The 14036-nt window shown below is 62.7% G+C and overlaps 2 protein-coding genes across 2 annotated transcripts in view; one reads left to right on the top strand and one right to left on the bottom strand.

Moving 5' to 3' along the window:
- Nucleotides 1–5924, top strand: part of Efcab6 (EF-hand calcium binding domain 6) — a 157117-nt gene extending 151193 nt beyond the window's left edge. Inside the window, exons 29-30 of the mRNA XM_042697964.1 lie at nucleotides 3619–3768; nucleotides 5770–5924. Coding sequence (XP_042553898.1) covers nucleotides 3619–3768; nucleotides 5770–5892 — 273 coding nt within the window. The 3' untranslated portion in view covers nucleotides 5893–5924. The remainder of the gene's footprint in view (nucleotides 1–3618; nucleotides 3769–5769) is intronic.
- Nucleotides 5925–8724: 2800 nt separating this feature from the next.
- Nucleotides 8725–14036, bottom strand: part of Mpped1 (metallophosphoesterase domain containing 1) — a 45527-nt gene continuing 40215 nt past the window's right edge. The window contains exons 5-6 of the mRNA XM_042698014.1: nucleotides 11772–11885; nucleotides 8725–8843 (exon numbers count right to left, since the gene is read on the bottom strand). Coding sequence (XP_042553948.1) covers nucleotides 8725–8843; nucleotides 11772–11885 — 233 coding nt within the window. The remainder of the gene's footprint in view (nucleotides 8844–11771; nucleotides 11886–14036) is intronic.

The raw sequence follows: 14036 nt of genomic DNA, 5'->3' as shown, positions 1-14036 counted from the left end.
TCCCCACGCAGGCATTCTCCATTACCAAAGGCCGGTGTGGCAGGCGGCTGCCACTTGGGGCAGACAGCACAGGATCTGTGTCACCCCTGCACTGAGGCCAGACTTTAGGGACATGGAAATGGCCCAGAAACTTCTTTCCTCAGTGTCCTTCTGGAACCTTCAGAGCCTGGAGACCTAGGCTAGAAACAGGACCAGGGGCCTTCAGACTCATCCAAGGGGCAGACAGCTGCACATCGCAGCTTTTCCCAGAGCCCCGGGGATGGCGGGCAGCAGGGCAGGGTCACATGGCACCGGAGTCAGGAATCACCCTGCGGGAGCAGGGCCACCACAGCAACATTAACCTTAGCCCTGCCAGCACGCATCACCTTCGGAGACCAGCGGAGCCTGGTCTGCGTGGAGCAATGCCAGTAATCCATGGTTAATCCACGATGCGACCCGCAGTGTAATCCACGCTTAATCCACAGCTAATCCACAATATGATCCATAGTTAATCCACGGTGTAACCACATCTTTCCATGTGTTCCCGTGTGCTCCATGTACTCCTGTGTGCTCCTGTGTGTTCCCATTTACTCCTATGTTTCCATGTGCTCCTGTGTTCCATGTACTCTGTGTACCTGTGTGTCCCCATGTACTCCTATGTATCCTGTGTTCCCATGTATTTCATGTGCTCCAGGTGCTCCTGTGTGCTCCTGTGTGTCCCCATGTGCTCCATGTGCACCTGTGTGCTCCATGTGCTCTTGTGTGTTCCCATGTACTTCCATGTGCTCCATGCACTCAGTGCGCTCCATGTGCTCCATGTACTCAGTGCGCTCCATGTGCTCCATGTGCTCCATGTGCTCCATGTGCTCCATGTGCTCCATGTGCTCCATGTGCTCTTGTGTGTTCCCATGTACTTCCATGTGTTCCATGTACTCAGTGCGCTCCATGTGCTCCATGTGCTCCATGTGCTCCATGTGCTCCATGTGCTCCATGTGCTCCATGTGCTCTTGTGTGTTCCCATGTACTTCCATGTGTTCCATGTACTCAGTGCGCTCCATGTGCTTCATGTGCTCCGTGTGCTCCTGTCTGCTCTGTGTTCCATGTGCTCCTGTGAGCTCCTGTGTTCTCATGTACTCCCATGTGCTCCGTGTGCTCCATGTGCTCCCTGGTGCTTTGTGTGTGCTCTGTGCTCCCGTGTGCTCTGTGTGTTACATGTGCTCCATGTGCTCCCGTGTGCTCTGTGTGTTACATGTGCTCCATGTGCTCCATGTGTTCCATGTGCTCCGTGTGCTCCGTGTGCTCCATGTGTCCCGTGTGCTCCGTGTGCTCCGTGTGCTCCATGTGCTCCATGTGCTCCATGTGCTCTGTGTGCTCCATGTGATCTTGTGTGTTCCCATGTGCTCCTATGTATTCCATGTGCTCCCGTGTGCTCCCATGTGCTCCATGTGCTCCATGTGCTCCATGTGCTCCGTGTGCTCCGTGTGCTCCGTGTGCTCCATGTGTCCCGTGTGCTCCGTGTGCTCCGTGTGCTCCATGTGCTCCATGTGCTCCATGTGTCCCATGTGCTCCATGTGCTCCATGTGTCCCATGTGCTCCGTGTGCTCCGTGTGCTCCGTGTGCTCCGTGTGCTCCATGTGTCCCGTGTGCTCCGTGTGCTCCGTGTGCTCCGTGTGCTCCATGTGCTCCATGTGTCCCATGTGCTCCATGTGCTCCATGTGTCCCATGTGCTCCATGTGCTCCATGTGCTCCATGTGATCTTGTGTGTTCCCATGTGCTCCTATGTATTCCATGTGCTCCCATGTGCTCTGTGTGCGCGTGTGCGCCTGTGTGTGCCGTGTGCTCCGTGTGCTCGCGTCCCAGCATCTGTAGCAGTGCATCGGGCGGAAGTGAGCAGCATGCTCGTTGCTGTCACTGGCCAGGACAGACCCTGGGCGGGGCTGTGACTCTGGCTTGGCCAGGCGGGAGCTGTGCCTGGGCGCAGGCCAGGTTCACCAGGTCAGCCTCTCTTGCCCCATCTGGGAGCCAGAACTACTGGCCACGTACGCAGCGGAAAGCCACGGCAAGTGCGGGGTCCACAAGACCTCCTCCGCTTCCTGCCCGCCACGCGGGGGCTCCGCTGGGCACAGCTGTGGGCACAGCTGTGCTGGCTCGAGAGCACGTGCCTCTCCCACGCCCTCCCTGGGCAGAGCCACCCTGTCAGAGGCCTCCGGGGGCTGGGCGGGCGCTGTGGGCGGCCCTGGTGACAGGCGCGGCCTGCCTCCTGCTGTTCCTCGGGGGTGTCCTCACAGGTGTCCTGTCCGCTCGGCCCAGCCAGTGCCTGAGCCTCGCCACCTGCGCGTGGCTGCCGCATGCCCCTCGCGTCCCGGCCACACGGTTGGCTGTTTGGGAGCTCATCCCTATCTGGAAAGTGGCTTGGGCACCTGCTCCCCAAAGCTGGGGACGGGGCTATTTCTGTGAGGGGCACTATGTGAGGTAAAAGCAGAGAGCATTTTTTTTGGAGGGGGTCAGCCGTGGGGCCTGAACTCTGGGCCTGGGCGCTGTCCCTCAGCTCTTCAGCTCAAGGCTAGCACTCTACCACTTAAGCCACAGCACCACTTCCAGCTTTTGCTGCTTATGTGGTGCTGAGGAATTGAACCCAGGGCCTCATGCATGTGAGGCAAGCGCTCTACCACTGAGCCACCTTCCCAGCCCAGCTGACAGCAATTTAACTCTGCTAATTCCTTTTACGTAGTTCTGCGCCATGTTAAAAGAACACCCCCCCCCCCACGCATTCCACATTATTGCGTGCAGTTCACCTCTGTGGTGTTGGGTGTTGGTGTTGGGGTTGGCAGGTGTTGGGGCTAAATTGTGCTTACACCCGGTTTTCAATCTAATCATACCTAAATGAAATAATCGCAGCGGAGTGTACTGTCTAATCACCAGATATAATTACCACCCTGGCTATTTTTTTAAGCACTTTTCATTTTAATAACCTTTTAGAAGACCCAGGCAGAATCCCTCTTCCCCTCCAACTGCTCTGGAGTTGGCATTGGTCCTTAAGGTCCCCTGGGAGGGGCTGCGGCCCGTGTCAGAGCCTGGGGGCCCCCCTTCCAGCCTCCCAGCTGGGGAAGGGGTTGGTGTGGGAGAGGACGCACCCCAAATGGGGTTTGGTTTGTTGTTGTTTGGGGAGGGGCTATATTTTTTTACTTTTTCTAAATTTTCCTTTGGCAGTACTGGTGTTTGAAATAAAGGCTTCACACTCGCTAGACAGAGGCTCTTCCACTCACGCGCGCGCACACACACATGCACACACACACACACACACACACAGAGTACTGGAGCTTGAACTAAGGGCCTCACACTCTTGCTTAGCTTTTTCAGTCAAGGCTGGTGTTCTACCACTTGAGCCACACCTCCCCTTCCGGCTTTTTTTATACTGATTAACTGGAGATCGGGGTCTTTTTCTGCCCCACTGGCTTTGAACCGAGATCCTCAGATCTCAGCCTCCTGAGCAGCTAGGATGACAGGCAGTGGCAGTGTTTGTAACCTTCCCACCCAATGCACCTGGCACTGTGGCAGCCTGCGCATCTACCAGGAGCAGAGCCGGCAGGAGCAGAGCCGGCAGGAGCCGCTCCAAATCCCTCCCGCTCTCCTCCACAGAAAGAGCCGGGCGTCGACACTCCTTCCTTCTACAATGCCCTGCTGCGCATCCAGCCCAAGATCCTGCATTGCTGGCGGCCCATGCGGCGCTCCTTCAAGGCCTACGACGAGGGCGGCACTGGGCTGCTGAGTGTGACCGACTTCAAGAAGGTGAGCAGGGAGCCAGCGTCGCGCGCCGCCCCACGCAGGGAGCACTGCGTTCCGCTGGGGGGAGCACCTTCCTTCCCGCCCTCTCCTCCTCCCCACCCTGCCCTCTCCTCCTCCCCACCCTGCCCTCTCCTCCCTGGAACCCCCGGCTGTTGGGCGCACCTACCGCTGCTGGTGGATGCCAGCTCCTCCCTGAAGGCATCCAGGGGCTCCGGCTTGCACCCCTCTCCGCCCCCCCCCCCACACCACCGGAGCCCTGCCCCATGTTCCTTGGGCCCCCCCCAGCTGGCCTGGGCCATGCCACGCCCACCCAGGCTTCCGCCTTTACGCCTCACTGTGGGCCCAGAAGAGCATCCTCAGTGCAGCCTGCCAGTGCGCCCCAGCCCCGTGGCACACAGTAGGGCTGTGTCACCTAGGAAGCAAGTTCATGCGCACCGCCCGACCCCCCCACCCCCCGCGGCTCCTCTGGGTTCATGGTTTCCTTTACTCGGGGGTGGACAGCATCCCTGCTGGGGAGCCGCAGGCTGCACCCCGCTGGGCAGTATAGGCGCTGGGTCCCCTCCTCCCCTTCTGTAGCTTCTGAGCTAGGAGGCCAGGTGGGTGTGACGGGACCCATCTGGGCACTCAGGCCGTCTCTGCTCCCACTTTCAGCCTGGCCAGCTGGCCTCAGCCCCAGAGCACCATGGGATCTTCCAGCCCCAGGTTCTAGTTTCCTTTTAAAAACGAATCATGATTTTTGTGCTGGTCCTGGAGTTTGAACTCAGGACCCTGGGCACTGTCCCTGAGCTTTTTTGCTCAAGACTGGCACTTTACCACTTGAGCCACAGCTTTACTTCTGGCTTTTTACTGGTTAACTGAAGATGGGAGGCTCACAGATTCTCCTGCTGGAGCTGGCTTCAAACCAAAATCCTCAGATCTCAGCCTCCTGAGTAGTGAGGATTACAGGTGTGAGCCACTGAGGACCAGCTTTGAAACCAAGACATGAAGAAGAGAATTATGACCTAATCTTTACTCATTGCTGGAGTAGCTTGTGAAAATTTGTTCAGCAGCCCTGGGGCGGGGGGTGGGGGGGTGGGGGGGGGATACTAGTTCCTCCCCAGATAAGAGGACCCCAGGCTGGCACAGTGGCTGGGTGGTCATTACTACAGTTATATTTTTGCTCTACGGTTATATTTTTTACGGTTATATTTGCTGTCCTCAATGCCTGACTGGCTTCCTTCCCCAGTGCCGCCTCATGGTCCAAGGTGGCTGCTGGAGCCCCAGCATCATTACTACAATCCAGGCAGCAGAGAGGAAAGACATGGCCCCTTGCCTTTAGAGAAGGCATAGAAGTTCTGCATGATCTCATTTAGTTTTCAGGAGCCAGGCTGTCCTCATCAGTGAGAGGCTGACACAGGGTCCCCTTTAGCTGGACACAGCCTGGAAGGAAATCAGAGCTCCATCCCTTGGGAGCTAGGAGTGGGGGGGGGGGGTGAGGGGGGCCAGGGGTGATGCTGGAGGGTGAGGGACGGCCTCGGCCAACATGGCAGGGCCCTGTGACCCTGTGTCAGGGCGCCTCCAGGCCCAGCCCCAGCCCCCCTGTGCCTGGCCGGCTGCGCCAGAGGCCCCTCCACAAGACCCTGTGGAGGGGCCTCCCGTCCAGTGCTCTCAGCCTTGAGTGTGAAGGGCTGGGGCGGAGGTAGACCAACTCCTGCCCTCTGTCCTCTCTGGCTTCCCACCCAGGGTGCAGTATGATTTCCCTCAGGCCGTGTGTGGGCAGAGGCTCAGACAAGGGAGGGAGGGCGCGTGGGGGCGGGGCATGGTGGGTCAAGGGGTGGGGCCTTGGTGCCGGGGCGGGGCCTGCGCCCGAGGGGCGGGGCCTGGCGCAGGGCGGGGCCTAGCACGGGGCGGGGCCTGGGGCGGGGCGGGGCCTGGGGCGGGGCGGGGCCTGGCGCAGGGCGGGGCCTGGCGCAGGGCGGGGCCGTGCGGGGCGGGGCCGCGCGGGTGAAGGCCTTGCGTCCCCAGGTGCTGCGGCAGTACAGCATCAACCTGTCGGAGGAGGAGTTCTTCCACGTGCTCGAGTACTATGACAAGACGCTGTCCTCCAAGATCTCCTACAACGACTTCCTCCGGGCCTTCCTCCAGTAGGCGCCGGCTCTCCTGAACCCGAGCAGCCAGCCTGCCGCGCCCGAGCCCGCGGCCTGGCCGCCGGGCCTCCACCTCCGGCCTGCAGGCCCCCGCGGGGCGGCCCCTCACCCCGACACCGGCCCGGGTTCGAGCGGGTCGCTGCAGGAGCCACGGCAACGTGGAAAGAGCGACCAGTGATTAAATAGTTGAACCCTTGATTGGTGCCTGCAGCGTTGCACGCGCGCCGCGCCCCGCCTCCCGTTGCACGCGCGCCCCGGCCCCCGCCTCCCGTTACACGCGCGCCCCGGCCCCCGCCTCCCGTTACACGCGCGCCCCGGCCCCCGCCTCCCGTTGCACGCGCGCCCCGGCCCCCGCCTCCCGTTGCACGCGCGCCCCCCGCCCCCCGCCTCCCGTTACACGCGCGCCCCCGCCTCCCGTTACACGCCCGCAGCGCCCCGCCTCCCGTTACACGCCCGCCCCCGCCTCCCGTTACACGCGCGCCCCCGCCCCACCTGTTACACACCCGCCGCGCCCCGCCTCCCGTTACGCGCCCGCCCCCGTCTCCCGTTACACGTTCGTCGCGCCCCGGCCTCCATTACACACCCGCCGCGCCCCGCCTCCCGTTACACGCGCGCCCCGGCCCCCGCCTCCCGTTCGTTACACACCCGCAGCGCCCCGCCTCTGTTACACACCCGCCGCGCCCCGCCTCCCGTTACACGCCCGCCCCCGCCTCCCGTTACACGCCCGCCCCCACCTCCCGTTACACGCCCGCCCCCACCCGTTACACGCCCGCAGCGCCCCGCCTCCCGTTACACGCCCGCAGCGCCCCGCCTCCCGTTACACGCCCGCCCCCGCCTCCCGTTACACGCCCGCCCCCACCTCCCGTTACACGCCCGCAGCGCCCCGCCTCCCGTTACACGCCCGCAGCGCCCCGCCTCCCGTTACACGTTCGCCGCGCCCCGCCTCCCGTTACACACCTGCCGTGCTCCTCCCCCGTTACACACCTGCTCCCCATCCTCCTGGCCCGGACGCTGGAGCCCTGGCTCGGGGCCGCGGCCCAAGCCCTGGTTCGGCAGCCACAGGGGATGCGCCGCCGCCGGCCAGGCGGGCACCGCAGTGGCCCCAGGAAGCCGGGGAAGGAGCCCGGGCCCGACACCCGCCCCGGAGCACAGCTCAGCCAGGCGGGTCCTGATGTGCTCCGGCTCCCACACGTGTGCCTCAGGGCCGGTCCCAGGGCTGGCGGGACCCTGGGCCCCTGCCCTCCCGGGGTCCCTGTCCCAGGGCTGGCGGGGATCCTGGGCCCCTGCCCTCCCGGGGTCCCTGTCCCAGGGCTGGCGGGGATCCTGGGGCCCTGCCCTCCTGGGGTCCCTGTCCCAGGGCGGGGATCCTGGGGCCCTGCCCTCCCGGGGTCCCTGTCCCAGGGAGGGATCCTGGGGCCCTGCCCCTCCCGGGGTCCCTGCCCCCCACATGGCCACGAGGGAGACACGCGGATGTCACTTTCTTTTTACAAAGACTTTATTGTCTGACATGCTTGACAAACAAAAATCACAGCCACGATGGATGGAGTTCTGCAGAAGATGGAGGCGCAGGCCGCGCCCTGCACGCCTCAAAGACGCCACAAATTCTCTTCAAGGAACAGCTGCCTCCATAACTTCTTCACATAAAAATACACCATATTCTGAAGATGCCTTAGGAAAAAAGTTTTTAAGTTTATAGTTCCTGGTCCGCATAGAAATCAGAGGCGACACTAGCCCGCGCTCCACGCTGCGCGTCCGTCGGGGCAGGGTGGGGAGGGGGTAACCGGCCTGTGGGAGCCGCTGGGCCCAGCGCTCAGCTGTCCTGGCCAGCCCACAGCCTTGCCCAACCTCACCCAGCAGACAAGGATGGATCCTCCCAGAAGGTTGGGATGCCAGGCTCAGAGTTTGAGACTCTCCAGGGTAAAAGGGGCTCTTGGTGGGGAATGAGCCAGTGTTGAACAAGACCTTTCAACACCAAACGAGAGCCTCGGTCCACACACTGCTTTGTTGGGAGAGAAGTGTGGGTCACCAGAAAAGAGTTTTGATGCCAGAGACGGAGGTTCAAGTCCTGTCACTGCCCTTTTGGTGCTGTGCATCCTCAGGCAAGTTACCTCCCCCTCTGGCCTTGATTGCCTCATAATAAGGGGACAACAGTCCCTACCTTGCAGGACTGTCTGCAAATGAAACAAGATCCTGTGTGCACATGGCTGGAACCAAAGTGAGCAGCCTTCGTCTGAGGGCTGCACGAGGCCAGTGGGGTGCAAAGCCATCGTGGTGAGCCCAGAGGAGACCACGCGACGTAAAGTCATAAATCAGAACAGATGCGAGACAGAGTCCATGGCAGACACTTTAAACAAGGAGCAGCCTGACTCCGCGTCTCCAGCCCGGGCTCCGAGCGCGCGTCACCCTCAGAGGTGAGTCCACGGCCGCAGTCCTCCAAAGCCAAAACCAAGCTGCTGGAGCCCAGGGCATGTCGGGGGGGGGCGGGCGCGGGACGCTCTGGGGCTGCAGATGCCAGACAGGATCCCGGTCCGCAGAAGATGGCCACAGACCGGAGCCCCGTGGGAAGCGGGAATGAGAGGCACAGTGCACTTTGTCAAGGGGGTGCGTGCATGTGTGCATGTGTGCGTACACACGCCCCAGGTGCAGTTTCTGGGCCCCACAGGATGCATTGAGGAGAGCCAGGCTCGGGCCAACACCTCCTGCAGTGCTGTTGGTTCCCCGATGCCCCAGCGGCCACGGCCTCTGCTGCCAGCCCGCCTGGTCCTCGGGCCCAGCACGGCCGTCCTGCCAGGCTGGTGCAGCAGGCTCCAGCGGGCAGGGCTGGGCCAGGAGGTCAGGAGTTCCGGGGCGTGGGGAGGTCGATGACGATGGGCGGGTTCACGGGCTGGTAGTTCACAGTGCACACCGAGGCATTCACGTAGGTGGTGGTGCCGTCTGCCATGACCCCGTAGCCTGGAAGGGAAGCGGGGCTGTCGGCTGGGACCCTGGCATCGCCGGCCGTGCACCAGCCAACGCCCCTCCTCCTCTGTGAGCTGGAAGCCCAGTACAGGGAGGCCTCCGGCACCGTCCCCTGCACCCGCATCCCCTCCATCCCCTCCATCTCCTCCACCAGCCCCCCATCATCACCATCACCTCCATCCCCCTCCCCCCATCATCCCCATCCCCCCCATCATCACCGTCACCCCATGCACTGCCCCCACTCCAGTCCCCGTCACTGTAGGTCACTGCTGTGTGATGCCACCCTCCATCGTGATGACCACCTCGTGGTACTGTTGCCACCACTGCCACCACCACAGTCGTGACCATCCTCATGTGGCGCGCTCGCCCTGCCACACCTCCTCCCCCACCACTGCCTCACCCCTACTCCCCACGCTTTGGAGCCCATTCTGCGGGTGTGGCTGGGTGTTCGTACACACGTTCTGTGGGTGTGGCTGGGTGTGTGCACACGTTCTGCGGGTGTGGCTGGGTGTGTGTGCACACGTTCTGCAGGTGTGGCTGGGTGAGTGCACACGTTCTGCAGGTGTGGCTGGGTGTGTGTGCACACGTTCTGCAGGTGTGGCTGGGTGTATGTGCACACGTTCTGCAGGTGTGGCTGGGTGTGTGTGCACATGTTCTGCGGGTGTGGCTGGGTGTGAGTGCACACGTTCTGCAGGTGTGGCTGGGTGAGTGCACACATTCTGCAGGTGTGGCTGGGTGTGTGTGCACACGTTCTGCGGGTGTGGCTGGGTGTTCGTACACGTTCTGCGGGTGTGGCTGGGTGAGTGCACACGTTCTGCGGGTGTGGCTGGGTGTGTGTGCACACGTTCTGCGGGTGTGGCTGGGTGAGTGCACACGTTCTGCGGGTGTGGCTGGGTGTGTGTGCACACGTTCTGCGGGTGTGGCTGGGTGAGTGTGCATATGTTCTGCAGGTGTGGCTGGGTGTGTGTGCACACGTTCTGCGGGTGTGGCTGGGTGTGTGTGCACATGTTCTGCAGGTGTGGCTGGGTGAGTGCACACGTTCTGCAGGTGTGGCTGGGTGTGTGTGCACACGTTCTGCGGGTGTGGCTGGGTGTGTGTGCACACGTTCTGCGGGTGTGGCTGGGTGTTCGTACACACGTTCTGCGGGTGTGGCTGGGTGAGTGTGCACACGTTCTGCAGGTGTGGCTGTGTGTGTGTGCACACGTTCTGTGGGTGTGGCTGGGTGTGTGTGCACACGTTCTGCGGGTGTGGCTGGGTGTTCGTACACGTTCTGCGGGTGTGGCTGGGTGAGTGCACACGTTCTGCGGGTGTGGCTGGGTGTGTGTGCACACGTTCTGTGGGTGTGGCTGGGTGAGTGCACACGTTCTGCGGGTGTGGCTGGGTGTGTGTGCACATGTTCTGCAGGTGTGGCTGGGTGTGTGTGCACACGTTCTGCGGGTGTGGCTGGGTGTTCGTACACACGTTCTGTGGGTGTGGCTGGGTGTGTGTGCACACGTTCTGCGGGTGTGGCTGGGTGTTCGTACACACGTTCTGCGGGTGTGGCTGGGTGAGTGCACACGTTCTGCGGGTGTGGCTGGGTGTGTGTGCACGTTCTGCGGGTGTGGCTGGGTGTGTGTGCACACGTTCTGGGGTGTGGCTGGGTGTGTGTGCACACGTTCTGGGGTGTGGCTGGGTGTTCGTACACATGTTCTGCGGGTGTGGCTGGGTGAGTGCACACGTTCTGCAGGTGTGGCTGGGTGTGTGTGCACACGTTCTGCGGGTGTGGCTGGGTGTTCGTACACGTTCTGTGGGTGTGGCTAGGTGAGTGCACACGTTCTGCGGGTGTGGCTGGGTGAGTGCACACGTTCTGCAGGTGTGGCTGGGTGAGTGTGCACACGTTCTGCAGGTGTGGCTGGGTGTTCGTACACACGTTCTGTGGGTGTGGCTGGGTGAGTGCACATGTTCTGAAGGTGTGGCTGGGTGTGTGAGCTCACATTCTGCAGGTGTGGCTGGGTGCGTGTGCACATGTTCTTTGTGGCTGGGTGTGTGAGCTCACGTTCTGCAGTTATGTCTGGGTGTGTGTGCATAGGGTCTGCAGGTGTGGCTGGGTGTGTGCACACATTCTGCAGGTGTGGCTGGGTGTGCATTCATAGGTTCTGCAGGTGTGGCTGGGTGTGTGTGCACACGTTCTGCAGGTGTGGCTGGGTGTGTGTGCACAGGTTCTGCGGGTGTGGCTGGTTGTTCATGTACTCGTTCTGTGGGTGTGGCTGGGTAAGTGTGCACAGGTTCTGTGGGTGTGGCTGGGTGAGTGTGCATATGTTCTGCAGGTGTGGCTGTGTGTGTGTGCGCACGTTCTGCGGGTGTGGCTGGGTAGGTGTGCACACGTTCTGCAGGTGTGGCTGGGTGTGTGTGCACACGTTCTGCAGGTGTGGCTGGGTGTGTGTGCACAGGTTCTGGGGGTGTGGCTGGGTGTGTGTGCACAGGTTCTGGGGGTGTGGCTGGGTGTGTGTGCACAGGGGAGGACCAGAGAAGGTGGTGGCCAGTGATTGTCCACTCCCCGCTCTGGCCAGGCCTCTGCTTGCCCGTATGCTGCCTGGAAGCCCGTGAGCTCCCAGCGGCGGCGAGCTTGGATCAGGCCTTGGTTTCCCATCAATGAGGGCTTGGCAGGGGGAGCCGCGGGGGCCACCATCACCTCCTTCCCCTGGCCCAAGGCTCTGGGAGCCACAGGGCTCTGGAGCCCGGGCCCCGGGCCTCACTCCCTCACCTCCTCACCCCTTCAACCCGCACCCCTTTGCCCTGCATCCCCACAACCCCTCGCACTCCCGCACCCCGCACCCCCACGCAAGCAGCAGTGCCCCAGGACCCTGGAATTGCCTGGGGTACGCGGCCTTGTCCGCGGCTGCGGGGTACGAGGCGTAGGCCCCGCGGTGCCCCGCCGCTCACCTTCGTGGATGTGGCCAAAGACGTGCAGGCGTGGCTGGACGCGCCTCTGCACCGTGTTCAGCAGCTCCACGCAGCCCACGCGCTGCATCTTCTTGGGGACCCAGTCCAGGAAGCCTGCGTGGGGGGACGACAGACGGCGTGATGACGGGGGGAGGGGGGGCACGACCGAGCACCGGCCGCAATGACGGGGGAGGGGGGGGCACGACCAAGCACCGGCCGCAATGACGGGGGGGGGGTGGCCTCGACCGAGCACCGGCCGCAATGACGGGGGGGGGGGGGGCATGACCGAGCACCGGCCGCAATGACGGGGGGGGGGGGGGGGCATGACCGAGCACCGGCCGCAATGACGGGGGTAGGGGGACCATGACCGAGCACCGGCCGCAATGACGGGGGTGGGGGAGGGGGGGGGCATGACCGAGCACCGGCCACAATGACGGGGGGGGGGGGCACGACCGAGCACCGGCCGCAATGACGGGGGGGGGGGGGGGGAGGGGCACGACCGAGCACCGGCCGCAATGACGGGGGGGAGGGGCACGACCGAGCACCGGCCGCAATGACGGGGGGGGGGGGGGGGGGGGGCACGACCGAGCACCGGCCACAATGACGGGGGGGGGGGGAGGGGGGGGGGACCTCGACCGAGCACCGGCCGCAATGACGGGGCTTGAAGCCTGCAGATGGCGGTCCTGGGTCACAGGCCGCGAGGCCCTCCTGCAGCTGCCTGCTGAGCGCCAGGGGTAGGGTGGGGGGAAGGGAGGGGGCACAGCTGCAGGCACTGCCAGCCCCCCCCTACCCCCCCACCCCTCGCCAGCTCTGCCCCAGGGCTACAGAGGGCCTCATAGCCTGCCAGTGAGCCGGGCATTGGGGTGAGATGCTCAAATAACCACTGCACCCCATCCCTGCTGAGGGCCTGGGGTGGGGTGGGGCCAGGCTCCCCACACAGAGACACACACGCCACTGCCACCAAGGACCTGGCACCCCAAGACTGGAGGCAGAGCAAGCCGCACACACCCCGGAGCCAGAGCTCCCCTGGGAAACGTCCTAAGACAAGCAGCAGGAACTCATGAGGAGGATCTCCAGGTACCACAGGCGGCTCGCATGCCAGCCTCCACCCCACCAGTCTCACTCCACCAGCCTCCCGACCACCAGCCTCCATCCCACTGGCCTCCCTACCACCAGCCTCCACACCACCAGCCTTCTGACCACTGGCCTCCACACCACCAGCCTCCACAACACCGTCCTCCAGCGCACCAGCCTCCTGACCACCAGCCTCCCGACCAACAGCCTCCACACCACCAGCCTCCCGGACGACCCATATGGTGGCTGCCTGCTAGCCTCCCATGGCTACACAAATGAAAAACAATTTACTCCAGTGAACAATTAGCTTCCTCTCAGCCCCTCTCTGCCTGAGTAAGCAAAACAGGCGGGGTGTTCTCGTATGAGGAGGCCAGGACAGGGAGAGGGAGGGGAAGGAGGGGAGGAATGGCAGACACCACCCCAATGGCTAGGAGAGGCAGACACTGGGTTTAAGTCCACTCTTCACCCAGACGGTTAATAGTGAGTTGATCGCCCAGTGCCTGGGCCTCATCCACCCACTGACAGTGCTGTGCGGGCTGGGGCCTCGCACTGAGGCTGGCTGTCCTCACTCCACAGCATGTGGGTAAAATGGTGGCCCGCTGCTCAGCTGCCCTGGCTGATCCAGGTTGCAGAGGAAAGGGAAGGGAGCATGTGCAAGGGCGGGGAGGGACATCAGAGAGGAGGAGACAAAAGACAGTATGTCCAGAGGGAAGGGGAGAAGGGGAGATTGATGGAGGATGGTGGGTGGGTAGATGGAGGGATGGATAGAAGATGGAGGGAAGGAGGGATGGATGGGTGAGTGGATGGATGGATGGGAGGATGGGTGGATGGATGGATTGATGGGAGGATGGATGGATGGATGAGTGGATGGGAGGATGGATTGATGGATGGGTGGATTGATGGATGGATGAGTGATGGGTGGGTGGATGGATGAGAGGATGGGTGGGTGGGTGGGTGGATGGATGGATAAATGGATGGAGGATGGATGGATGAGTGGGTGGATGGATGGGTGGGTATATAGATGGATGGGTGAATGGGTGGGTGGATGGATAAGTGGGTGGATGGATGGGAGGAAGGATGAATGGATGGATGGATGGGTGAGTAGGTGAGTGGGTGGATGGATGGATAAATGGGTGGATGGATGGGAGGATAGATGGGTGGATGGATGGGTGGATGGGTGGGTGGATGGGT

Source organism: Dipodomys spectabilis, unplaced genomic scaffold (genome assembly GCF_019054845.1).
Source record: "Dipodomys spectabilis isolate Male_0828 unplaced genomic scaffold, ASM1905484v1 ptg000230l, whole genome shotgun sequence".
NCBI classification, from domain to species: Eukaryota; Metazoa; Chordata; class Mammalia; order Rodentia; family Heteromyidae; genus Dipodomys; species Dipodomys spectabilis.
The sequence above is the reverse complement of the archived record's forward strand: the minus strand, read 5'-3'. Positions and strand labels throughout refer to the sequence as shown.